Consider the following 26318-nt stretch of genomic DNA (forward strand, 5'->3'; position numbering starts at 1 on the left):
GCCAGTGAAGGTTAGTGGACAACACACCAGTGTTTGAAATCATGCCTCATGCCAACAGAAGATGGCCTTAGCTGTTGAAGATCCTCAACCAACTGTCTTCTTCAAGGACCTCTTTCCACCATTGAAGCCTATTGAACAGCCAAAGGCCTACATAGAGAGGGTGGAGAGAGGGTGCTTCCTATAGTGAGAGAGTCTTGGACCAGAAGGCACAGCCTCAGAATAGAAGAACATCCATTTAGGACAGTGATGAAGAAGAATTTCTTTAGCCATTTAGCCACAGAGTTGTGAATCTGTAGAATTCGTTACCACAGACTGCTGTGGAGTCCAAGTCATAGACAACAGACAATAAGTGCTGAAGTAGACTATTCTGCCCTTCGAGCCAGCACCGCCATTCAATGTGATCATGGCTGATCATCCACAATCAGTACCCAATTCCTGCCTTCTCCCCATATCCCTTGACTCCGCTATCTTTAAGAGCTCTATCTAACTCTTTCTTGAAAGCACCCAGAGAATTGGCCTCCACTGCCTTCTGAGGCAGAGCATTCCATAGATCCACAACTCTCTGGCTGAAAAAGTTTTTCCTCAACTCTGTTCTAAATGGCCTACCCTTTATTCTTAAACTGTGGCCTCTGGCTCTGGACTCCCCCAACATCGGGAACATGTTTCCAGCCTCTAGCGTGTCCAGTTCCTTAATAATCTTATATGTTTCAATCAGATCCCCTCTCATCCTTCTAAATTCCAGTATATACAAGCCCAGTCGCTCCAATCTTTCAACATATGACAGTCCTGCCATTCCGGGAATTAACCTTGTGAACCTACGCTGCACTCCCTCAATAGCAAGAATGTCCTTCCTCAAATTTGGAGACCAAAACTGAACACAATACTCCAGGTGTGGTCTCACCAGGGCCCTGTACAACTGCAGAAGGACCTCTTTGCTCCTACACTCAACTCTCTTTGTTATGAAGGCCAACTTGCCATTAGCTTTCTTCACTGACTGCTGTACCTGCATGCTTACTTTCAGTGACTGATGAACAAGGACACCTAGATCTCATTGTACTTCCCCTTTTCCTATCTTGACACCATTCAGATAGTAATCTGCCTTCCTGTTCTTGCCACCAAAGTGAATAACCTTACATTTATCCACATTAAACTGCATCTGCCATGCATCTGCCCACTCACCCAACCTGTCCAAGTCACACTGCATTCTGCTAGCATCCTCCTCATATTTCACACTACTACCCAGCTTTGTGTCATCTGTAAATTTGCTAATATTACTTTTAATCCCTTCATCTAAATTATTAATGTATATTGTAAATAGCTGTGGTCCCAGCACTGAACCTTGCGGTACCCCACTAGTCACTGCCTGCCATTCTGAAAAGGACCCGTTAATCCCTACTCTTTGTGTCCTTTCTGCCAACCAATTTTCTATCCATGTGAGTACCCTACCCCCATTACCATGTGCTTTAATTTTGCCCACTAATCTCCTATGTGGGACCTTATTAAAGGCTTTCTGAAAGTCCAGGTACACTACATCCACTGGCTCTCCCTTGTCCATTTTCATAGTTACATCCTCAAAAAATTCCAGAAGATTAGTCAAGCATGATTTCCCCTTCGTAAATCCACGCTGACTCAGACCGATCCTGTTACTGCTATCCAAATGTGCCGTTATTTCATCTTTTATAATTGACTCCAGCATCTTCCCCACCACTGATGCCAGGCTAACTGATCTATAATTCCCTGTTTTCTCTCTTCCTCCTTTCTTAAAAAGTGGGATAACATTAGCTATTCTGCAATCCTCAGGAACTGATCCTGAATCTATAGAACATTGGAAAATGATTACCAATGCTTCCACAATTTCTAGAGCCACCTCCTTAAGTACCCTGGGATGCAGACCATTAGGCCCTGGGGATTTATTGGCCTTCAGTCCTATCAGTCTATCCAACACTATTTTCTGTCTAATGTGAATTTCTTTCAGTTCCTCCATTACCCTAGGTCCTCTGGCCACTATTACATCTGGGAGATTGTCTGTGTCTTCCCTAGTGAAGACAGATCCAAAGTACCTGTTCAACTCGTCTGTCATTTCCTTGTTCCCCATAATAAATTCACCTGTTTCTGCATTCAAGGGCCCAACTTTGGTCTTAACTAATTTTTTTCCTCTTCATATATCTAAAGAAGCTTTTACTATCCTCCTTTATATTCTTGGCTAGTTGACCTTCATACCTCATCTTTTCTCCATGTATTGCCTTTTTAGTAATCTTCTGTTGCTCTTTAAAAGCTCTCCAGTCCTCTGGCTTCCCATTCATCTTTGCGATGTTATAATTCTGCTCTTTTATTTTAATATTGTCCTTGACCTCTCTTGTCAGCCACGGTCACCCCCTACTCCCCTTAGAATCTTTCTTCCTCTTTGGAATGAACCGATCCTGCACCTTCTGTATTATTCCCAGAAATACCTGCCATTGTTCCACTGTCATCCCTGCGAGGGTATCCTTCCAGTCAACTTTGGCTAGCTCCTCCCTCATGGCTCCATAGTCCCCTTTGTTCAACTGGAATACTGCCACTTCCGATTTTCCCTTCTCCCTCTCAAATTGTAGATTAAAACTTATCATATTATGGTCACTACTTCCTAATGGCTCCTTTACCTCGAGTTCCCTTATCAAATCCGGTTCATTACACAACATTAGATCCAGAATTGCTCCAGTAGGCTGGTAGGCTCCAGTACAAGCTGCTCTAAGAATCCACCTCGGAGGCACTCCACAAACTCCCCTTCTTGGGGTCCAGTACCATTCTGATTTTCCCAGTCTACCTGCATGTTGAAATCCCCTATGACAACTGTATCATTATCTTTGTGACATGCTAATTTTAGCTCTTGATTCAACTTGCACCCTATATCCAGGCTACTATTTGGGGGCCTGTAGGTAACTCCCATTAGGGTCTTTTTGCCCTTACAATTTCTCAGTTCTATCCATACTGACTCTACACCTCCTGATTCTACGTCACCCCTCGCAAGGGACTGAATTTCATTCCTCACCAGCAGAGCCACCCCACCCCCTCTGCCCACCTGTCTGTCCTTTCGATAGGATGTATATCCTTGAATGTTCATTTCCCAGCCCTGGGTATATAGCCAGTCACTGGGTATATTTAAAATGGAAGTTGGTGGGTTCTTGATTAATAAGGATGTCAAAAGTTCCAGGGAGAAGCAGGAGGGTTGAGAATAGGATTGAGAGAGATAATAAATCAACCACAATGGAATGGTGAGCAGACTCAATGGGCCAAATTGCCTAATTCTGTTCCAGTATCTTATGGTCTTATATGGTCAGAGGTGGGGACGTATATTGAGAATCGCACAATATTCCGTTCTTGTTCCAATGCAACAGGGCCCAAACAATGTTGAGACACACACTGAGAGCTGGGAAGGGCCATTTGAGCCACTAAAACTTCAAGCAACACCCACACCCACAAGGAGCATACAAATCGCAAACGATAGTCTCCCAGCATCAGTACTCTGGGGGGGGGGGGGGGGTCACCAGGAACACTGAGCCCAAGCAGGACAGAGGCCAGATGTCTTGTGGCAAGTGACACCCCAAGGCCTTCCCACCACCTACAAATCGGGAGTGAGAGTGAGCCTGCCTGGATGAGTATACCCTGATGCCTCTCAAAAAACCACACCACCATCCAGGAGAAAGCAGCCCGCTCTACATGCTCACTCACTGCACCACCTGCACACTGTGAACCTCAGTTAGCTTTCCAGCCCCTGGAATACTGGAATCTTCCTGTTCCCTTCTGCCCTTCCCGAGCACAGAAACACCTCAAAGGCCAAATAGGCAGAAAGCCCAGCACGAAAACCTGGGGGACAACTTCCCCACTTCTGATTCAAGAGGCGATGGGCTCGTCCCTCACACCTCAGTCACTCACACGTAGAATGTAGAGCAGTACGACGCAGGCACGTACCCTTCAGCCCACAATGTTGCGTTGGACTAACAAAAATAATTCCTTCTACTCACACAATGTCTGTATCCCGTCAGTCTCTGCACATGCGCGTGCCCCTCCTATTGTATTTACCTCCACTATCACCTCCGGCACCCACCTCTCTCTGTGAGAAAAGGAACTTGTACTGCACATCTCTCTTGAACTTATCCCTGCTCATGTTAAGTGCATGCCCTCCAGTACAAGACATTTCAACCAGGAGGTCAAAATACGGGTTACCTATTCTATCTCTGCCTCCCACAATTGAAAAACCTCTACCAGGCCTCCCCTCACCTCCGCTGCTTCAGAGGAAATAAGCTAACCTTGTCCAAACTCTCTTTCTCGTATGTGCACGTGAATCCAGGCAGCACCTTGGCAAACAGGGTAATGAAAATATTTTTCAGAATGCAGTCCTTCAACTTTGCTGATTCAGGAGCACAAGGCAAAGCAGAGTCAGGGTATGGCCTTTTGGATCTCGTTGGAAATAAAGAACAAGACTTGTCAGGCAGCAGAGCAACGTGTGCCCACCCTTTACTAGGCAAGTGGTAACTCTAATTCAGCCAAAAACCAGACAAAAGACCACCCAAGCATGTAAATTGATTGAAACAGGTCAGGAAGAGTGGGCAAGGTTGCAGATTTTGTCCATATGAAGACACTAATAGCTAAGGATTGGGGCTCTGGTGGATGGGACAGAAGTATACGGTATGACCCCAATACTCAATATGGTGGCAGTCCTGAGAGTCTCCCACTGAGGTCCGAGCAGGACTCTGCACCTGAGAGCACAAGCCCAGTCCCATAAGGCTCCGGAATTAGAAGGATACATGGAGAGCAGACAACACAGGAGAAAAGAGAGACCAGGGTGTGGAAGATGGAGGAAAAGGGGGCTTACAGAATAAATACACTTAAAAGACTGGGGAATCCCTCACTTCATGACTGAATGGAAAAATACTTGGGCGAGTATGAAAAGGGGCAGCCTTTTCATACAAGGTGGAATCGTGTCTGAGGCTGGATCACAACCAGTGGTAGGAGAATGAGGGAGGAGAGGGGAGAAAGAGACCAGCTGTAGAAAAGGCAGCCATGGACGGTCCCAAGCCCAGCTGTGAAAGGGAGGGAGTGCTGGGCATGGGACGAGCAACCCCATCCCGTAAAAACCCAGAGCTACAAAAATGTCAACAGAAGCTCCAAAGACCTCATTCCTGGGAGAGGAAGGATACACCAAGAAGATGGGCTACATCCGTGGACAACTTGAAAGACAGTGGAATCTGTCAGCAGCCTACACCCAGGAAGGGTAATGGGCTTAAAAAGAAGTAGTAAAGGCTGTCCGGCACATAAGCTTCCTCCCAGCATCACATGACTCATTTCATTGACTGGTTGATCATGGCTATTTGCTCTTTCCTTATGGCTTTATGTGTTCTTCCTTTTATTTACAGTATTTTTATAACTATAATCTCCTTTAACCTTCAGCACTTGTACATTGCCTCCTTTGTTTGTGCATTCATCCTGTTGCTGAATCAGAAATAAACAAAGAACAAGATTTGAAAATATATTTCTTACACACATCTTCTGCACCCAGTCCAAAGTCTCTACATGGGTTGACCAGAACTGATAATGCAAAACTCCTGATAAGCTAAGCTGTTTTATGAAGCTGCAACATAGTTCCTGACTCTCGAGTAGTAAGACATGTCACGTGCCTTCTTTACCACCTTGTCAAGCTATACAACCATTTTCAGGCAGCTAGGGATTTTGACCGCAAGATCCCTCTGAACGTCAATCCACTGCTGTGTGGACTTTGGTGAGTGAGAGACTCCGGAGGCCAAGGGGAACGATATGGCTTTGTGAACAGATTAAATTAAGACAGGCATAGCAGGGAAGATTATGTGCAGCAGGTGGGAGTACAATGTCATCTGGTGTGGCCCAGGACAACAATGTGCTCCCTGATTGCCCATAACAGGAAACACGTTATTAAACTAGAAAGAGTGTGGAAAAGATATACCAGGACTTTGGCTGGTCTTGGGGGCCTGAGATACAAGGAGAAGTTGTGTAGAGCAGCACTTTCTTCCCTGGAATGTAGGAGATTGAGGGGTGATCTGACAGAGATATACAAACTCACAAGGGGCTTTTTTGCATGGAGGGGCTGCTAATAACAAGAGGGCATAAGCTTAAGGTGAGAGATTTAAAAGGAACATCAGGAGCAGCTTCAGAACATTTATAATGAGCTGTCAGACATAATGATCAAGGCAGGCACATCAGCAACGTTTAAAAGCCATTTAGGTAAGTACCTGCATAGGAGAGGTTTAGAGGATTATGGGTCAAGTGCAGGCAGATAGGAGTTCTTTCTGTGCAACACAGACAGTTTGGACAAGTCGGGCTGAATGGCCTGTTTCTGACTTGGTGATCACATCTGCTGTAAATTTGCAGTTTGTTGAACTTTGGCTTAGGTTAATGAGTTGGAGCCTGAACTTCAAACTGGCCAGTGGTGCAGTGGCATCCGCACCGGACTTGGAGGGCAAGAGGTCCTGAGTTCAAATCCAGCCGGCTCCTCGCACACTTTTCATCCGTGCTGGGTTGAGCATCGAGCTGGCAACTCAATCTCATAAAAACAGACAAAATGCTAAAGAAACGGCAAAGCTGTCACCTGATGCACCACAAGGCACAGAAAGGAACAACATGGCTGAACTTCAAGCACCGCAGAGCACCAATGGTGGTTGCTCATAGGCAACCCTCCAGAAGACGGTTACATCCCTGGATCATTGTGGAAGATTAAGCGGGGCATTCAACACAAGTATCAGTGGGGCCACGGGGAGGGGTTGAATCTCTGCTCTGGTGAGGCCCCATTGGTTACACCACAGAACACCATGCACAGGTCTCATCGCCCTCCCGAAGGAAGAAGTATAGTACTTGCGACAGATAAGGAGCCACAGAGATTCCGGGCAGGACTCCCACAGTGGGGCTAAGTTCTTTGAGGTTCGGTTGACACTGGGAATGTATTGCATGGAGTTCTGAAGAACAGAAGTTGATGTGACTGAAACTCCGAATTGGATGTGGAGTGACTTATGGGATATCTAGAACCAGGGAGTGAGATGTGAAGAGATGTCTTCCCCCGAGGGTGATGAATCTCTGCAATTCTCTGCCCTGAGGCTATGGAGTCTCTGTCTCAAAGGAGTTCGGGAATGTGGAGTTGGTGCAGGGAATGGGCATTGAAGAAAAAATTCAGCCGTGATCTTTCTCAATGGCCACTTCCACTGCTCAGCAGAAACAATTCGGGGGCACGTGCTCACCCCAGGTCAGCAGCTTGCAGGCAACTCAAGGATGGCCTCCCAGTAATCCAGAGAGCAGCTCAACCCCAGCCCTCCCTCTCAATGGACCTTGCTGCACTGTTGCTTTGTGGCCTGTCTCTCCTCACCCATCCCCCACACCCACGCTGGTACGAGCTGCGCCGGCACAGCTGAGGGTGAAGGACAGAACTACAGTCGTCCTGTCTCAGCCGGGGCTCAGCCTCCCTGGGCAGGAATCGGTGCCATGTCTCACCAAAGATGAGGTGGTGCAGCCCACAAAGGAACCCAGGTCGATGGCTCTCTTCAGCATCCTCCAGAGATTGGAAGGTGAGCTCCTCAGTGAGATCTCCAACTTAATCCCTCCAGTGAAGTCCACCATTGCCTCTGCGATTTGTCCCATTTGCAGATCTCCATAGGATCCGTACAGCCTGTGAGGCACAAAGACAACAGAGTTGTAATCACCAGAGTTCAATGGTGCCGGCTGGCGAAGCCACTGCTTCCTGCCCCCTGAATGGAGTTCCGCCCCCACCATTTCCCCCAGGCCTTCTGGTTTCCTCGCACATTCCAAAGATCCAGGTTAATTGGTGTGTGGCTGAGGGAGAGAATCTAGAGGCAGTTAAGAGTGTGTGGGAATAAAATTGTTGGAAATGGTATAATGCCCTGGCTAAGATTTTCACTGCTATGCTGTAGGTATTTAATTTCAGCCGTCTGTTCTGCTTTCAGCCTGTTTGGGTTTGTGCTAAAGATAAGGAGCTACGTTGTTCAGCTTAGGAATGTTGTGTCAGCCAATCAGGATGGTGGAGTTGGGAGAAGGTTTTAGAGAACGCAGGGTGAAGGTTTTTGTGAGGGCCACCGATGTGGGTCAGGGTCTTTTTGGTGGGAGCTGGGAGAAGATGGGAGGGAAGGTGACCGAGGATGTCATCCCGGTTGTACAAGGAGCTTTGTGCAGATGAACGACTTTGAGGAGGAAGGAGTAATACTCCCGTGGGGGAGCACGTTTGTTTGAGCCGGATTTTGAGCCACATCTGGAAGACGGAAGCATGGTACAGTCTGTAATTTTCTTGCCGACGGGCAATTGCATGGGGACAGCGTTCACACAGATCGGGGTTCGGGTGGGCGAAACATCCCGGCTTCCCGGTTTCGGTGGGACCCAAGTCATACCGACTGTAGACGTACATTGTTTGATGAAGGTGGTTTTCTCACCGCTGAGTCCAGTGGCTGTTAGTGTGGGGCTAACAAGCTTCACCTCCAGAGACACCCAGTAAGAAGGGGCTTCAATGGGGAATGGTTAAAGGAGATTAGCTGCCTGGATTGGGCTGTCAGGAACCACGGCAGAAGTTGTTAAGGCAGGCACATGAAAATACAGGGAACGAAGGGATAGGGATTAAGATTAATTCAGCAACATGTTCATCACAAATATGACAGGCTGAAGGGCCTACTCCTGGGTTGTACTATTCTCGTGTAAATGCGTGGGTGATGGTTGGCTGGACAGTGGAGTAAAGGGCCTGTGTCCATCTGTATCTCTCCAAGACTCCAGGGCTAAAACAAATGGCTACTGAAGACGCTGAGAAAACAGCCATGAACCTAACGTTCCCCAACAACCTTACTCCAGAGATTATCTTTGGATGTGGGCAAGGGAATCACTGGCCAGTGAGTGGAATTGGGGGTAGATCCCAGTCACTCCTCAAGGAAGTTCTCCACATTTTAGGAACTGGAGCTTGTACTCAGATGTGTGAGGAGGGCTTGTGGGGTCTGAGATGGTAGATGGTTGGGAATGGGTGAGGGGTATTGGGTGGGCAGGAGGGAGGGTGATGTGGGTGTGGGTGGGAAGGTGGGAATAGGGGTATGGGGAGTATGTATAAGGGGGGGAGCAGGTGGGAAGGACTGGTTGGGGCAGATGTGATTGGGATCATAATACCTGCCACACATGTTGTGATGATAACAAGCACTGCCAGGGTGGAGAGTGGAAATTGGACAGGGAATGGCCAGGAATGACGGCCAATGGGAATGCCCATTGACGGTTCGAGGGGTTAAGAAGGAGGTGGGTTTACAAAGGATGGGGCAGGTAGAGGAGTTGGCATGAAGCTGTGCCAAGGGAAGGCAACTTGAGTGGTCCAATAGCTAAGAGGTGGATTGTAGAATTAGTTCTCCCCCTGTCCAGTGTCCCCCTCACCCAACTAGTGGCCCAAATAGCCCCACCCCCACCAGTAACCCCTCCCATAGCCATTGACACCCCCCCCTCCTGTCAAGCAACTCCTCCCCCACCACCACACGACTCCTCCCACACAAAGGATTCTTCCCCACCACCCCTTGACACTTTCCTTACTTGGCATAGGCCTTTTCGAGGAGGGCACACCAGAACTCATTCTTGTCACACGAACTGACGAAGATCAACTGGTTATTGTCATCGGTGGGGAGACGGTCATCAACGACAACTTCCACCCAGTCACCAAAATACCAGAACTGTCAGGACAGCAGAGGTCACACACAAGGGGAGGGGAAGCTGAAATAACACCACCCTCCTGCGTCCCATCCGTCTGGGGAAATCCCTGTTGATCCGGGTCCCCACACCGGCACCATTCACTCCTCCTACCCACCCAGGTGTGAACATTGTCAGGCAGGACGCACTACCATCCCTCAGCCCCCACGTGTCAGCCTGACGCTCAGGCATGGGACGTGCCCCTGCGCATCCTCCACAGGCCTATGGCAGGTTCCCACTCCAGACTCCAGTCAGGCAGTTGTTAGTGAGTGGCGGGATACACAGGCACTGGGACCTGGAGCTGCTGGGGAGATATTGAAGATTTCTACACGCCTGCTGGCCCATCTCCTTCCACAGCTACCGTCTAACCCCAGCATCTTGTGGGGTCCTGTTAATAACTGGTTGGGCTCACGCTTTCGGTCATGCAGTCATCAATAAACCGTGTGGCAGAGACTAACGATCATCCTCCCCCAATTGCTTTAGTCACCCGAAACAAGCATTTGCACAGCAGAGATGGAGGAGACCACTATCCAGTCCACTGAGTGTCTGCCGGACCCTGACAATAGTCACTGAGCGTGTGCTGGACCCTGACAACAGTCACTGAGCGTGTGCTGGACCCTGACAACAGTCACTGAGTGTGTGCTGGACCCTGACAACAGTCACTGAGCGTGTGCTGGACCCTGACAACAGTCACTGAGTGTGTGCTGGACACTGACAACAGTCACTGAGCGTGTGCTGGACCCTGACAACAGTCACTGAGCGTGTGCTGGTCCCTTACAACAGTCACTGAGCGTGTGCTGGACCCTGACAACAGTCACTGAGCGTGTGCTGGACACTGACAACAGCCACTGAGCGTGTGCTGGTACCTCACAACAGTCACTGAGCGTGTGCCGGACCCTGACAATAGTCACTGAGTGTGTGCTGGACCCTGACAACAGTCACTGAGCGTGTGCTGGTCCCTTACAACAGTCACTGAGCGTGTGCTGGACCCTGACAACAGTCACTGAGCGTGTGCTGGACACTCATAACAGTCACTGAGCGTGTGCTGGACCGTGACAACAGTCACTGAGCGTGTGCCGGACACTCATAACAGTCACTGAGCGTGTGCTGGACCCTGACAACAGTCACTGAGTGTGTGCTGGGCCCTGACAACAGTCACTGAGCGTGTGCTGGACCCTGAGAACAGTCACTGAGCGTGTGCTGGACCCTGACAACAGTCACTGAGCGTGTGCCGGACCCTGACAACAGTCACTGAGCGTGTGCCGGACCCTGACAACAGTCACTGAGCGTGTGCCGGACCCTGACAACAGTCACTGAGCGTGTGCCGGACCCTGACAACAGTCACTGAGCGTGTGCCGGACCCTGACAACAGTCACTGAGCGTGTGCCGGACCCTGACAACAGTCACTGAGCGTGTGCCGGACCCTGACAACAGTCACTGAGCGTGTGCCGGACCCTGACAACAGTCACTGAGCGTGTGCCGGACCCTGACAACAGTCACTGAGCGTGTGCCGGACCCTGACAACAGTCACTGAGCGTGTGCCGGACCCTGACAACAGACACTGAGCGTGTGCCGGACCCTGACAACAGTCACTGAGCGTGTGCCGGACCCTGACAACAGTCACTGAGCGTGTGCCGGACACTGACAACAGTCACTGAGCGTGTGCCGGACACTGACAACAGTCACTGAGCGTGTGCCGGACACTGACAACAGTCACTGAGTGTGTGCGGGACCCTGACAACAGCCACTGAGTGTCTGCTGATCCCTGACAACAGTCACTGAGCGTGTGCTAGACCCTGACAACAGTCACTGAGTGTGTGCCGGACCCTGACAACAGTCACTGAGTGTGTGCCGGACCCTGACAACAGTCACTGAGTGTGTGCCGGACCCTGACAACAGTCACTGAGTGTCTGCCGGACCCTGACAACAGACACTGAGTGTCTGCCGGACCCTGACAATAGTCACTGAGTGTGTGCTGGACCCTGACAACAGTCACTGAGTGTCTGCTGGACCCTGACAACAGTCACTGAGCGTGTGCTGGACCCTGACAACAGTCACTGAGTGTCTGCCGGACCCTGACAACAGTCACTGAGCGTGTGCTGGACCCTGACAACAGACACTGAGTGTCTGTCGGACCCTGACAACAGACACTGAGCATGTGCTGGACCCTGACAACAGTCACTGAGCGTGTGCTGGACCCTGACAACAGACACTGAGTGTCTGCCGGACCCTGACAACAGCCACGGAGCGTGTGCTGATCCCTGACAACAGTCACTGAGCGTGTGCTAGACCCTGACAACAGTCACTGAGCGTGTGCTGGACCCTGACAACAGTCACTGAGTGTGTGCTGGACCCTGACAACAGTCACTGAGTGTGTGCTGGACCCTGACAACAGCCACTGAGTGTGTGCTGGACCCTGACAACAGTCACTGAGCGTGTGCTGGACCCTGACAACAGTCACTGAGTGTCTGCTGGATCCTGACAACAGTCACTGAGCGTGTGCTGGACCCTGACAACAGTCACTGAGTGTCTGCTGGACCCTGACAACAGTCACTGAGCGTGTGCTGGACCCTGACAACAGTCACTGAGTGTGTGCTGGACCCTGACAACAGTCACTGAGTGTGTGCTGGACCCTGACAACAGTCACTGAGCGTGTGCTGGACCCTGACAACAGACACTGAGTGTCTGCCGGACCCTGACAACAGTCACTGAGTGTGTGCTGGACCCTGACAACAGACACTGAGTGTCTGCCGGACCCTGACAATAGTCACTGAGCGTGTGCTGGACCCTGACAACAGTCACTGAGTGTCTGCTGGACCCTGACAACAGTCACTGAGCGTGTGCTGGACCCTGACAACAGTCACTGAGCGTGTGCTGGACCCTGACAACAGACACTGAGCGTGGGCTGGTCCCTCACAACAGTCACTGAGCGTGTGCTGGACCCTGACAACAGTCACTGAGTGTCTGCTGGACCCTGGCAATAGTCACTGAGCGTGTGCTGGACCCTGACAACAGTCACTGAGTGTCTGCTGGACCCTGACAACAGTCACTGAGCGTGTGCTGGACCCTGACAACAGTCACTGAGCGTGTGCTGGACACTGACAACAGTCACTGAGCGTGTGCCGGACACTGACAACAGTCACTGAGTGTGTGCTGGACCCTGACAACAGCCACTGAGTGTCTGCTGGACCCTGACAACAGTCACTGAGCGTGTGCTGGACACTGACAACAGTCACTGAGCGTGTGCCGGACACTGACAACAGTCACTGAGCGTGTGCCGGACCCTGACAACAGTCACTGAGTGTGTGCTGGACCCTGACAACAGTCACTGAGTGTCTGCCGGACACTGACAACAGTCACTGAGCGTGTGCCGGACCCTGACAACAGTCACTGAGTGTGTGCTGGACCCTGACAACAGTCACTGAGTGTCTGCTGGACCCTGACAACAGTCACTGAGCGTGTGCTGGACCCTGACAACAGTCACTGAGTGTCTGCCGGACCCTGACAACAGTCACTGAGCGTGTGCTAGACCCTGACAACAGTCACTGAGTGTGTGCTGGACCCTGACAACAGTCACTGAGTGTGTGCTGGACCCTGACAACAGTCACTGAGCGTGTGCTGGACCCTGACAACAGACACTGAGTGTCTGCCGGACCCTGACAACAGACACTGAGCATGTGCTGGACCCTGACAACAGTCACTGAGCGTGTGCCGGACCCTGACAACAGTCACTGAGCGTGTGCCGGACACTGACAACAGTCACTGAGCGTGTGCCGGACACTGACAACAGTCACTGAGCGTCTGCCGGACCCTGACAACAGTCACTGAGCGTGTGCTGGACCCTGACAACAGTCACTGAGTGTGTGCTGGACCCTGACAACAGTCACTGAGTGTGTGCTGGACCCTGACAACAGTCACTGAGTGTGTGCTGGACCCTGACAACAGTCACTGAGCGTGTGCCGGACACTGACAACAGTCACTGAGCGTGTGCTGGACCCTGACAACAGTCACTGAGCGTGTGCTGGACCCTGACAACAGTCACTGAGCGTGTGCCGGACCCTGACAACAGTCACTGAGTGTGTGCTGGACCCTGACAACAGTCACTGAGTGTGTGCTGGACCCTGACAACAGCCACTGAGCGTGTGCTGGTCCCTCACAACTGTCACTGAGCGTGTGCTGGACCCTGACAACAGTCACTGAGTGTCTGCTGGACCCTGACAATAGTCACTGAGTGTGTGCTGGACCCTGACAACAGTCACTGAGTGTCTGCTGGACCCTGACAACAGTCACTGAGCGTGTGCTGGACCCTGACAAGGACACTAACAACAGTCACTGAGCGTGTGCCGGTCACTAACAACAGTCACTGAGCGTGTGCCGGACTCTAACAACAGTCACTGAGTGTGTGCTGGACCCTGACAACAGCCACTGAGCGTGTGCTGGACCCTGACAACAGTCACTGAGCGTGTGCTGGACCCTGACAACAGCCACTGAGCGTGTGCTGGTCCCTCACAACAGTCACTGAGCGTGTGCTGGACCCTGACAACAGTCACTGAGCGTGTGCTGGACCCTGACAACAGTCACTGAGCGTGTGCTGGACCCTGACAACAGTCACTGAGCGTGTGCTGGACCCTGACAACAGTCACTGAGCGTGTGCTGGACCCTGACAACAGTCACTGAGTGTGTGCTGGACCCTGACAACAGACACTGAGCGTGTGCCGGACGCTGACAACAGTCACTGAGCGTGTGCCGGACCCTGACAACAGTCACTGAGCGTGTGCCGGACCCTGACAACTGTCACTGAGCGTGTGCCGGACCCTGACAACAGACACTGAGCGTGTGCTGGACCCTGACAACAGTCACTGAGCGTGTGCTAGACCCTGACAACAGTCACTGAGTGTGTGCTGGACCCTGACAACAGTCACTGAGTGTGTGCTGGACCCTGACAACAGTCACTGAGCGTGTGCCGGACCCTGACAACAGACACTGAGTGTCTGCCGGACCCTGACAATAGTCACTGAGTGTGTGCTGGACCCTGACAACATTCACTGAGCGTGTGCTGGACCCTGACAACAGTCACTGAGTGTCTGCCGGACCCTGACAACAGTCACTGAGTGTCTGCCGGACCCTGACAACAGTCACTGAGCGTGTGCTGGACCCTGACAACAGTCACTGAGTGTGTGCTGGACCCTGACAACAGTCACTGAGCGTGTGCTGGACCCTGACAACAGACACTGAGTGTCTGCCGGACCCTGACAACAGTCACTGAGTGTGTGCTGGACCCTGACAACAGACACTGAGTGTGTGCTGGACCCTGACAACAGACACTGAGTGTCTGCCGGACCCTGACAACAGTCACTGAGCGTGTGCTGGACCCTGACAACAGTCACTGAGTGTCTGCTGGACCCTGACAACAGTCACTGAGCGTGTGCTGGACCCTGACAACAGTCACTGAGCGTGTGCTGGTCCCTCACAACAGTCACTGAGCGTGTGCTGGACCCTGACAACAGTCACTGAGTGTCTGCTGGACCCTGACAATAGTCACTGAGTGTGTGCTGGACCCTGACAACAGTCACTGAGTGTCTGCTGGACCCTGACAACAGTCACTGAGCGTGTGCTGGACCCTGACAACAGTCACTGAGCGTGTGCTGGACCCTGACAACAGTCACTGAGCGTGTGCCGGACACTAACAACAGTCACTGAGCGTGTGCCGGACACTAACAACAGTCACTGAGTGTGTGCTGGACCCTGACAACAGCCACTGAGTGTCTGCTGATCCCTGACAACAGTCACTGAGCGTGTGCTAGACCCTGACAACAGTCACTGAGTGTGTGCTGGACCCTGACAACAGTCACTGAGTGTGTGCTGGACCCTGACAACAGTCACTGAGTGTGTGCTGGACCCTGACAACAGCCACTGAGTGTGTGCTGGACCCTGACAACAGTCACTGAGCGTGTGCTGGACCCTGACAACAGTCACTGAGTGTCTGCTGGATCCTGACAACAGTCACTGAGCGTGTGCTGGACCCTGACAACAGTCACTGAGTGTCTGCTGGACCCTGACAACAGTCACTGAGCGTGTGCTGGACCCTGACAACAGTCACTGAGCGTGTGCTGGACCCTGACAACAGTCACTGAGTGTGTGCTGGACCCTGACAACAGTCACTGAGTGTGTGCTGGACCCTGACAACAGTCACTGAGCGTGTGCCGGACCCTGACAACAGACACTGAGTGTCTGCCGGACCCTGACAACAGTCACTGAGTGTGTGCTGGACCCTGACAACAGACACTGAGTGTCTGCCGGACCCTGACAATAGTCACTGAGCGTGTGCTGGACCCTGACAACAGTCACTGAGTGTCTGCTGGACCCTGACAACAGTCACTGAGCGTGTGCTGGACCCTGACAACAGTCACTGAGCGTGTGCTGGACCCTGACAACAGACACTGAGCGTGGGCTGGTCCCTCACAACAGTCACTGAGCGTGTGCTGGACCCTGACAACAGTCACTGAGTGTGTGCTGGACCCTGACAACAGCCACTGAGTGTCTGCTGGACCCTGACAACAGTCACTGAGTGTGTGCTGGACACTGACAACAGTCACTGAGCGTGTGCCGGACCCTGACAACAGTCACTGAGTGTGTGCTGGACCCTGACAACAGTCACTGAGTGTGTGCTGGGCCCTGACAACAGTCACTGAGCGTGTGCTGGACCCTGACAACAGTCACTGAGCGTGTGCTGGACCCTGACAACAGTCACTGAGCGTGTGCTGGGCCCTGACAACAGTCACTGAGCGTGTGCCGGACCCTGACAACAGTCACTGAGTGTGTGCTGGACCCTGACAACAGTCACTGAGTGTCTGCCGGACACTGACAACAGTCACTGAGCGTGTGCCGGACCCTGACAACAGTCACTGAGTGTGTGCTGGACCCTGACAACAGTCACTGAGTGTCTGCTGGACCCTGACAACAGTCACTGAGCGTGTGCTGGACCCTGACAACAGTCACTGAGTGTCTGCCGGACCCTGACAACAGTCACTGAGCGTGTGCTAGACCCTGACAACAGTCACTGAGTGTGTGCTGGACCCTGACAACAGTCACTGAGTGTGTGCTGGACCCTGACAACAGTCACTGAGCGTGTGCCGGACCCTGACAACAGACACTGAGTGTCTGCCGGACCCTGACAACAGACACTGAGCATGTGCTGGACCCTGACAACAGTCACTGAGCGTGTGCCGGACCCTGACAACAGTCACTGAGCGTGTGCCGGACACTGACAACAGTCACTGAGCGTGTGCCGGACACTGACAACAGTCACTGAGCGTCTGCCGGACCCTGACAACAGTCACTGAGCGTGTGCTGGACCCTGACAACAGTCACTGAGTGTGTGCTGGACCCTGACAACAGTCACTGAGTGTGTGCTGGACCCTGACAACAGTCACTGAGCGTGTGCTGGACCCTGACAACAGCCACTGAGCGTGTGCTGGTCCCTCACAACTGTCACTGAGCGTGTGCTGGACCCTGACAACAGTCACTGAGTGTCTGCTGGACCCTGACAATAGTCACTGAGTGTGTGCTGGACCCTGACAACAGTCACTGAGTGTCTGCTGGACCCTGACAACAGTCACTGAGCGTGTGCTGGACCCTGACAAGGACACTAACAACAGTCACTGAGCGTGTGCCGGTCACTAACAACAGTCACTGAGCGTGTGCCGGACTCTAACAACAGTCACTGAGTGTGTGCTGGACCCTGACAACAGCCACTGAGCGTGTGCTGGACCCTGACAACAGTCACTGAGCGTGTGCTGGACCCTGACAACAGCCACTGAGCGTGTGCTGGACCCTGACAACAGTCACTGAGTGTGTGCTGGACCCTGACAACAGTCACTGAGTGTGTGCTGGACCCTGACAACAGTCACTGAGCGTGTGCCGGACCCTGACAACAGACACTGAGTGTTTGCCGGACCCTGACAACAGTCACTGAGTGTGTGCTGGACCCTGACAATAGTCACTGAGCGTGTGCTGGACCCTGACAACAGTCACTGAGCGTGTGCTGGACCCTGACAACAGTCACTGAGCGTGTGCTGGACCCTGACAACAGTCACTGAGCGTGTGCTGGACCCTGACAACAGTCACTGAGCGTGTGCTGGACCCTGACAACAGTCACTGAGCGTGTGCTGGACCCTGACAACAGTCACTGAGCGTGTGCTGGACCCTGACAACAGTCACTGAGTGTGTGCTGGACCCTGACAACAGACACTGAGCGTGTGCCGGACCCTGACAACAGTCACTGAGCGTGTGCCGGACCCTGACAACAGTCACTGAGCGTGTGCCGGACCCTGACAACTGTCACTGAGCGTGTGCCGGACCCTGACAACAGACACTGAGCGTGTGCTGGACCCTGACAACAGTCACTGAGCGTGTGCTAGACCCTGACAACAGTCACTGAGTGTGTGCTGGACCCTGACAACAGTCACTGAGTGTGTGCTGGACCCTGACAACAGTCACTGAGCGTGTGCCGGACCCTGACAACAGACACTGAGTGTCTGCCGGACCCTGACAATAGTCACTGAGTGTGTGCTGGACCCTGACAACAGACACTGAGTGTGTGCTGGACCCTGACAACAGACACTGAGTGTCTGCCGGACCCTGACAACAGTCACTGAGCGTGTGCTGGACCCTGACAACAGTCACTGAGTGTCTGCTGGACCCTGACAACAGTCACTGAGCGTGTGCTGGACCCTGACAACAGTCACTGAGCGTGTGCTGGTCCCTCACAACAGTCACTGAGCGTGTGCTGGACCCTGACAACAGTCACTGAGTGTCTGCTGGACCCTGACAATAGTCACTGAGTGTGTGCTGGACCCTGACAACAGTCACTGAGTGTCTGCTGGACCCTGACAACAGTCACTGAGCGTGTGCTGGACCCTGACAACAGTCACTGAGCGTGTGCTGGACCCTGACAACAGTCACTGAGCGTGTGCCGGACACTAACAACAGTCACTGAGCGTGTGCCGGACACTAACAACAGTCACTGAGTGTGTGCTGGACCCTGACAACAGCCACTGAGTGTCTGCTGATCCCTGACAACAGTCACTGAGCGTGTGCTAGACCCTGACAACAGTCACTGAGTGTGTGCTGGACCCTGACAACAGTCACTGAGTGTGTGCCGGACCCTGACAACAGTCACTGAGCGTGTGCCGGACCCTGACAACAGTCACTGAGTGTCTGCCGGACCCTGACAACAGTCACTGAGTGTGTGCTGGACCCTGACAACAGCCACTGAGTGTCTGCTGGACCCTGACAACAGTCACTGAGCGTGTGCCGGACACTGACAACAGTCACTGAGCTTGTGCCGGACACTGACAACAGTCACTGAGCGTGTGCCGGACCCTGACAACAGTCACTGAGCGTGTGCTGGACCCTGACAACAGTCACTGAGCGTGTGCTGGACCCTGACAACAGTCACTGAGTGTCTGCCGGACCCTGACAACAGTCACTGAGTGTCTGCCGGACCCTGACAACAGTCACTGAGCGTGTGCTAGACCCTGACAACAGTCACTGAGTGTGTGCTGGACCCTGACAACAGTCACTGAGTGTGTGCTGGACCCTGACAACAGTCACTGAGCGTGTGCTGGACCCTGACAACAGACACTGAGTGTCTGCCGGACCCTGACAACAGACACTGAGCATGTGCTGGACCCTGACAACAGTCACTGAGCGTGTGCCGGACCCTGACAACAGTCACTGAGCGTGTGCCGGACCCTGACAACAGTCACTGAGCGTGTGCCGGACACTGACAACAGTCACTGAGCGTGTGCCGGACACTGACAACAGTCACTGAGCGTCTGCCGGACCCTGACAACAGTCACTGAGCGTGTGCTGGACCCTGACAACAGTCACTGAGTGTGTGCTGGACCCTGACAACAGTCACTGAGTGTGTGCTGGACCCTGACAACAGTCACTGAGCGTGTGCTGGACCCTGACAACAGCCACTGAGCGTGTGCTGGTCCCTCACAACTGTCACTGAGCGTGTGCTGGACCCTGACAACAGTCACTGAGTGTCTGCTGGACCCTGACAATAGTCACTGAGTGTGTGCTGGACCCTGACAACAGTCACTGAGTGTCTGCTGGACCCTGACAACAGTCACTGAGCGTGTGCTGGACCCTGACAAGGACACTAACAACAGTCACTGAGCGTGTGCCGGTCACTAACAACAGTCACTGAGCGTGTGCCGGACTCTAACAACAGTCACTGAGTGTGTGCTGGACCCTGACAACAGTCACTGAGCGTGTGCTGGACCCTGACAACAGCCACTGAGCGTGTGCTGGACCCTGACAACAGCCACTGAGCGTGTGCTGGTCCCTCACAACAGTCACTGAGCGTGTGCTGGACCCTGACAACAGTCACTGAGCGTGTGCTGGACCCTGACAACAGTCACTGAGCGTGTGCTGGACCCTGACAACAGTCACTGAGCGTGTGCTGGACCCTGACAACAGTCACTGAGCGTGTGCTGGACCCTGACAACAGTCACTGAGTGTGTGCTGGACCCTGACAACAGACACTGAGCGTGTGCCGGACCCTGACAACAGTCACTGAGCGTGTGCCGGACCCTGACAACAGTCACTGAGCGTGTGCCGGACCCTGACAACTGTCACTGAGCGTGTGCCGGACCCTGACAACAGACACTGAGCGTGTGCTGGACCCTGACAACAGTCACTGAGCGTGTGCTAGACCCTGACAACAGTCACTGAGTGTGTGCTGGACCCTGACAACAGTCACTGAGTGTGTGCTGGACCCTGACAACAGTCACTGAGCGTGTGCCGGACCCTGACAACAGACACTGAGTGTCTGCCGGACCCTGACAATAGTCACTGAGTGTGTGCTGGACCCTGACAACATTCACTGAGCGTGTGCTGGACCCTGACAACAGTCACTGAGTGTCTGCCGGACCCTGACAACAGTCACTGAGCGTGTGCTAGACCCTGACAACAGTCACTGAGTGTGTGCTGGACCCTGACAACAGTCACTGAGTGTGTGCTGGACCCTGACAACAGTCACTGAGCGTGTGCTGGACCCTGACAACAGACACTGAGTGTCTGCCGGACCCTGACAACAGTCACTGAGTGTGTGCTGGACCCTGACAACAGACACTGAGTGTGTGCTGGACCCTGACAACAGACACTGAGTGTCTGCCGGACCCTGACAACAGTCACTGAGCGTGTGCTGGACCCTGACAACAGTCACTGAGTGTCTGCTGGACCCTGACAACAGTCACTGAGCGTGTGCTGGACCCTGACAACAGTCACTGAGCGTGTGCTGGTCCCTCACAACAGTCACTGAGCGTGTGCTGGACCCTGACAACAGTCACTGAGTGTCTGCTGGACCCTGACAATAGTCACTGAGTGTGTGCTGGACCCTGACAACAGTCACTGAGTGTCTGCTGGACCCTGACAACAGTCACTGAGCGTGTGCTGGACCCTGACAACAGTCACTGAGCGTGTGCTGGACCCTGACAACAGTCACTGAGCGTGTGCCGGACACTAACAACAGTCACTGAGCGTGTGCCGGACACTAACAACAGTCACTGAGTGTGTGCTGGACCCTGACAACAGCCACTGAGTGTCTGCTGATCCCTGACAACAGTCACTGAGCGTGTGCTAGACCCTGACAACAGTCACTGAGTGTGTGCTGGACCCTGACAACAGTCACTGAGTGTGTGCCGGACCCTGACAACAGTCACTGAGCGTGTGCCGGACCCTGACAACAGTCACTGAGTGTCTGCCGGACCCTGACAATAGTCACTGAGTGTGTGCTGGACCCTGACAACAGTCAGTGAGTGTCTGCCGGACCCTGACAACAGACACTGAGTGTCTGCCGGACCCTGACAATAGTCACTGAGTGTGTGCTGGACCCTGACAGCAGTCACTGAGTGTCTGCTGGACCCTGACAACAGTCACTAAGCGTGTGCTGGACCCTGACAACAGTCACTGAGTGTCTGCCGTACCCTGACAACAGTCACTGAGCGTGTGCTAGACCCTGACAACAGTCACTGAGTGTGTGCTGGACCCTGACAACAGACACTGTGTGTCTGCCGGACCCTGACAATAGTCACTGAGCGTGTGCTGGACCCTGACAACAGTCACTGAGTGTCTGCTGGACCCTGACAACAGTCACTGAGCGTGTGCTGGACCCTGACAACAGTCACTGAGCGTGTGCTAGACCCTGACAACAGTCACTGAGTGTGTGCTGGACCCTGACAACAGTCACTGAGTGTGTGCTGGACCCTGACAACAGTCACTGAGCGTGTGCCGGACCCTGACAACAGACACTGAGTGTCTGCCGGACCCTGACAATAGTCACTGAGTGTGTGCTGGACCCTGACAACAGTCACTGAGTGTCTGCTGGACCCTGACAACAGACACTGAGTGTCTGCCGGACCCTGACAATAGTCACTGAGTGTGTGCTGGACCCTGACAACAGTCACTGAGTGTCTGCCGGACCCTGACAACAGACACTGAGTGTCTGCCGGACCCTGACAATAGTCACTGAGTGTGTGCTGGACCCTGACAACAGTCACTGAGTGTCTGCTGGACCCTGACAACAGTCACTAAGCGTGTGCTGGACCCTGACAACAGTCACTGAGTGTCTGCCGTACCCTGACAACAGTCACTGAGTGTCTGCCGGACCCTGACAATAGTCACTGAGTGTGTGCTGGACCCTGACAACAGTCACTGAGTGTCTGCTGGACCCTGACAACAGTCACTGAGCGTGTGCTGGACCCTGACAACAGTCACTGAGTGTCTGCCGGACCCTGACAACAGTCACTGAGCGTGTGCTAGACCCTGACAACAGTCACTGAGTGTGTGCTGGACCCTGACAACAGTCACTGAGTGTGTGCTGGACCCTGACAACAGTCACTGAGCGTGTGCTGGACCCTGACAACAGTCACTGAGCGTGTGCTGGACCCTGACAACAGACACTGAGTGTTTGCCGGACCCTGACAACAGTCACTGAGTGTGTGCTGGACCCTGACAATAGTCACTGAGCGTGTGCTGGACCCTGACAACAGTCACTGAGCGTGTGCTGGACCCTGACAACAGTCACTGAGTGTGTGCTGGACCCTGACAACAGTCACTGAGCGTGTGCTGGACACTAACAACAGTCACTGAGCATGTGCCGGACACTAACAACAGTCACTGAGCGTGTGCCGGACCCTGACAATAGTCACCGAGTGTGTGCCGGACCCTGACAACAGTCACTGAGCGTGTGCTGGACCCTGACAACAGTCACTGAGTGTGTGCTGGACCCTGACAACAGCCACTGAGTGTGGGCTGGTCCCTCACAACAGTCACTGAGCGTGGGCTGGACCCTGACAACAGTCACTGAGTGTCTGCTGATCCCTGACAACAGTCACTGAGTGTCTGCTGATCCCTGACAACAGTCACTGAGCGTGTGCTGATCCCTGACAACAGTCACTGAGTGTCTGCTGATCCCTGACAACAGTCACTGAGTGTCTGCTGATCCCTGACAACAGTCACTGAGTGTCTGCTGATCCCTGACAACAGTCACTGAGCGTGTGCTGGACCCTGACAACAGTCACTGAGCGTGTGCTGGTCCCTGACAACAGTCACTGAGCGTGTGCTGGTCCCTGACAACAGTCACTGAGCGTGTGCCGGACCCTGACAACAGTCACTGAGCGTGTGCTAGACCCTGGCAACAGTCACTGAGCGATATATGGAGGAATCTCGGCTGCCCCAGTGCACGAATCTGACAACTCTGCAGGCCGGTCCAACCAATGCTGTGGAGGGTAATGGGCATTTTGTTATTTACTGACCAAGGATGTATTATTACAGCTATACAAGTGTAAAGAGAGTTTGTCTCCTCTTTTCAGAAGAGACACAGTAACACTGGAGACAGTCCAAACAGGATTTACCAGTCTAATACCTGGGATGAAAGGGAAGTATCACATTAATCCTATATCCTCTGGCTTTAGACCACACCCCTACTTTGTGAAACAGTCTTTGAGAATCTCCCCTATCTGTAGCATTTGTGATTTCACAATTTCACAAATTTCTAAAGGTTATGCTTCAGCCTCCTACCGTCACAGCCTATCCAATTGTCTCTCCTGTAACTCAAACCTTCCAGACATCCTCGTGAATCTTTTTGGCACATTTTCCAACTTAATGGCATCCTGCCTATAGCTGGCTGACCAGAGCAGACTGGGACACAATATTCCAAGGGCAGTCTCGTTATCATCTTGCATAGCTGTAGTCCCTCCCCTCCCCAAACATGTCTCCGAATGTCTAAAGGTATATAGGCATTTCTGTTCCATAACCGCTGTCCCTATAGCAACCAGTCTAAACTCTTCACCTTTGGCTGTGTTTGAAAACTCGCTGTATGCCAACTCCATTGCTGAGGCACCAGCTTATTGAATCCACCTGGTGATTGTATTCCACACAAAGCTGTGTTTGGAACTGCGGATTTAGGCTATTCATTGTCATAAAGTGTAAAGAATCAAATTCAGTCCTCTGTTTTTTCCAAATCAAATTTGAAAGAGTCCAACCCTAGAGTAAATAATCAAACTGCACTGCAATCTGACTTGCCAAGGTAAACATTCACCTCCAGTTATCATGAAAGGAGGAGGCTGTTCTGCTGCTCAACTTGATCAAACTAAACAAGGAAACAGCAGCAGGAGGAGGCTACTCGGCTCTTCAAATCTGTCAAAACATTCAATATGATCGTAGCTGATCATTGCTGGTCTTCTGTGCCAGTTCCTTGTTCCTTCAGAGGCAGAGAATTCCAGAGATTCACCACCCTCAGCGAGAAGTTGCTACACTCCCCAGGTTTAAATGACTGGTCGTCTATCTTGAATCTCTGTCCCTCTGTTCAGGATTCTTCCAGTCGTGCAAACCTCTCAACATTTATCCTTAAGATCTTCTAAAACTCAAGAAGGTCCTCCCCAAGCTGCAAGCAATGCAAATCCTGATGGGACCTATCAGATCTCCACCATTGCTCCCTCTGCTCACTAATCAAACAGCTACCATCCCCTAGAGGGTGGGTCCCCCCCAAAGTGGCACTCATCCCAGCAACTGGAGTGGGGGATGAGGGGAGTGAGATTACAAGAAACAGGAAAGAGGTAGAACACTCAGCCTCTACAGCCTGCATCACCACGGTAACCCATGTCTCCTCATCCAACCTCCCACAATCCTCAGTTTTCCAGGGTTGGATCCTAACACTCACAATCTTTGGGACAGTAGCTTCTTCCTCACAATCCTAACTGAACACCCCATTCTTCTGAAACAAAGCCCCTGGTCCCAGATGCTCTCGTAAGGGGAAAACCTCATGTGGATGAACCCACAAGACACTGCAGGGACTATGATCTGAAGCGGGTTAGAAGATCGGAGAGACCCCATACAATGCTGGGAACCTGGAGGGTGGGTAAGTTAAAGATACTATATGGATGTCAGGAACATAAAGAACTTCTGGTTGAAGGAGAGGTTCCAAGAGAGGGCAAGGAGGAACATGGACCACTCCATATTTTGTATGGAGATATGGCTGACAAAACACATAACCTGGCTGGGACTCATCTTAAACTTCTCAAAAACCTATGTCAGTATATATCCTAACCTCATGTCCCTAATCCTCCAAACCTAACCTCATGACCCTATCTCCATGACCCTAACCCCATAAACCTAATCCCATGACCCTAACCTCATGACCCTAACCCCATAAACCTAACCTCATCAACCTAACCTCATGACCCTAACCCCATAAACCTAATCCCATAAACCTAACTTCATGACCCTAACACCAAAACTATAACCCTGTATCCGTAACCAATAACCTACACCCCCACAACCCTAACCTCATATCCCCAACCCCATTTCCCTAAACCATAATCTTAAACTGATATCCCTCACTGCTTTTCATCTCCTAAACTCCAACAAGTGTGGATCCAGTCTGTCTGACATTACCCTGCAGGACAGACCTCCCCAGCTCCAAACTGGTGTCTTGTCAGTGAAGGAAACCCTCTGCTGTTGAGGGTGAGTCAAATCAACCACACCACACCCCTGGGATTAGGGACATGGAGTTAGGGTCATGAGGTTAAGTTTGTAGGATTAGGGATATGGGTAATGTAGGGAGTGTCTAAATCACAAACCCTGAGAGATGGACTTTAGACTGGCCAGTTTCATTGAACACTGTGTTGGCCAAACAGAGACAAGTCACTGATGTCAACTGGAGGAACCAATCAGCAACTGGTTTGCAGGTGCACCATGTAAAGTTCAGCACTTACCCGGAAGCGAAAGATGCCACAGTATTCCCTCTGGAAGTTCTGGTCTGGGGGAACAATGTGGTTGAAGAGTTCTTGTTGCATAGTGAGCGAGGCCAGGGCGGCCAAGAACCAGCAGTCTCCTGGGGGACAGTACAGAGGGAGACAGCATCAGAGTGTGCGCAAACAGGGGATCTCATCCCCACACACGCAGCAGGAGGGCATCTGTCCAAACAGACAGGGTGTGACACAGGTTATATTGTCTCCACACACAGCAGAGCTCAGAGAACACAGGGCAAGACCTGTTCACACAATATATGAATTTGTATTATGGAA

At 52.3% G+C, this 26318-nt stretch overlaps 1 protein-coding gene across 10 annotated transcripts in view; it reads right to left on the bottom strand.

Moving 5' to 3' along the window:
* LOC132401001 (calpain-8-like) overlaps window positions 1-26318 on the bottom strand; it is a 149885-nt gene that overhangs the window by 35062 nt on the left and 88505 nt on the right. For 7 of the 10 annotated variants that reach the window (XM_059982707.1, XM_059982703.1, XM_059982700.1 and 4 more), the window contains 3 exons: window positions 26007-26125; window positions 9565-9701; window positions 7492-7666 (listed from right to left, as the gene is read on the bottom strand). In XM_059982707.1, the coding sequence (XP_059838690.1) occupies window positions 7492-7666; window positions 9565-9701; window positions 26007-26087 (393 nt within the window). In that variant the 5' untranslated portion in view covers window positions 26088-26125. The remainder of the gene's footprint in view (window positions 1-7491; window positions 7667-9564; window positions 9702-26006; window positions 26126-26318) is intronic. The other 3 variants (XM_059982708.1, XM_059982702.1, XM_059982709.1) reach the window with 1 other exon arrangement.

This window comes from Hypanus sabinus, chromosome 10 (assembly GCF_030144855.1).
Source record: "Hypanus sabinus isolate sHypSab1 chromosome 10, sHypSab1.hap1, whole genome shotgun sequence".
Classification (NCBI taxonomy): Eukaryota; Metazoa; Chordata; class Chondrichthyes; order Myliobatiformes; family Dasyatidae; genus Hypanus; species Hypanus sabinus.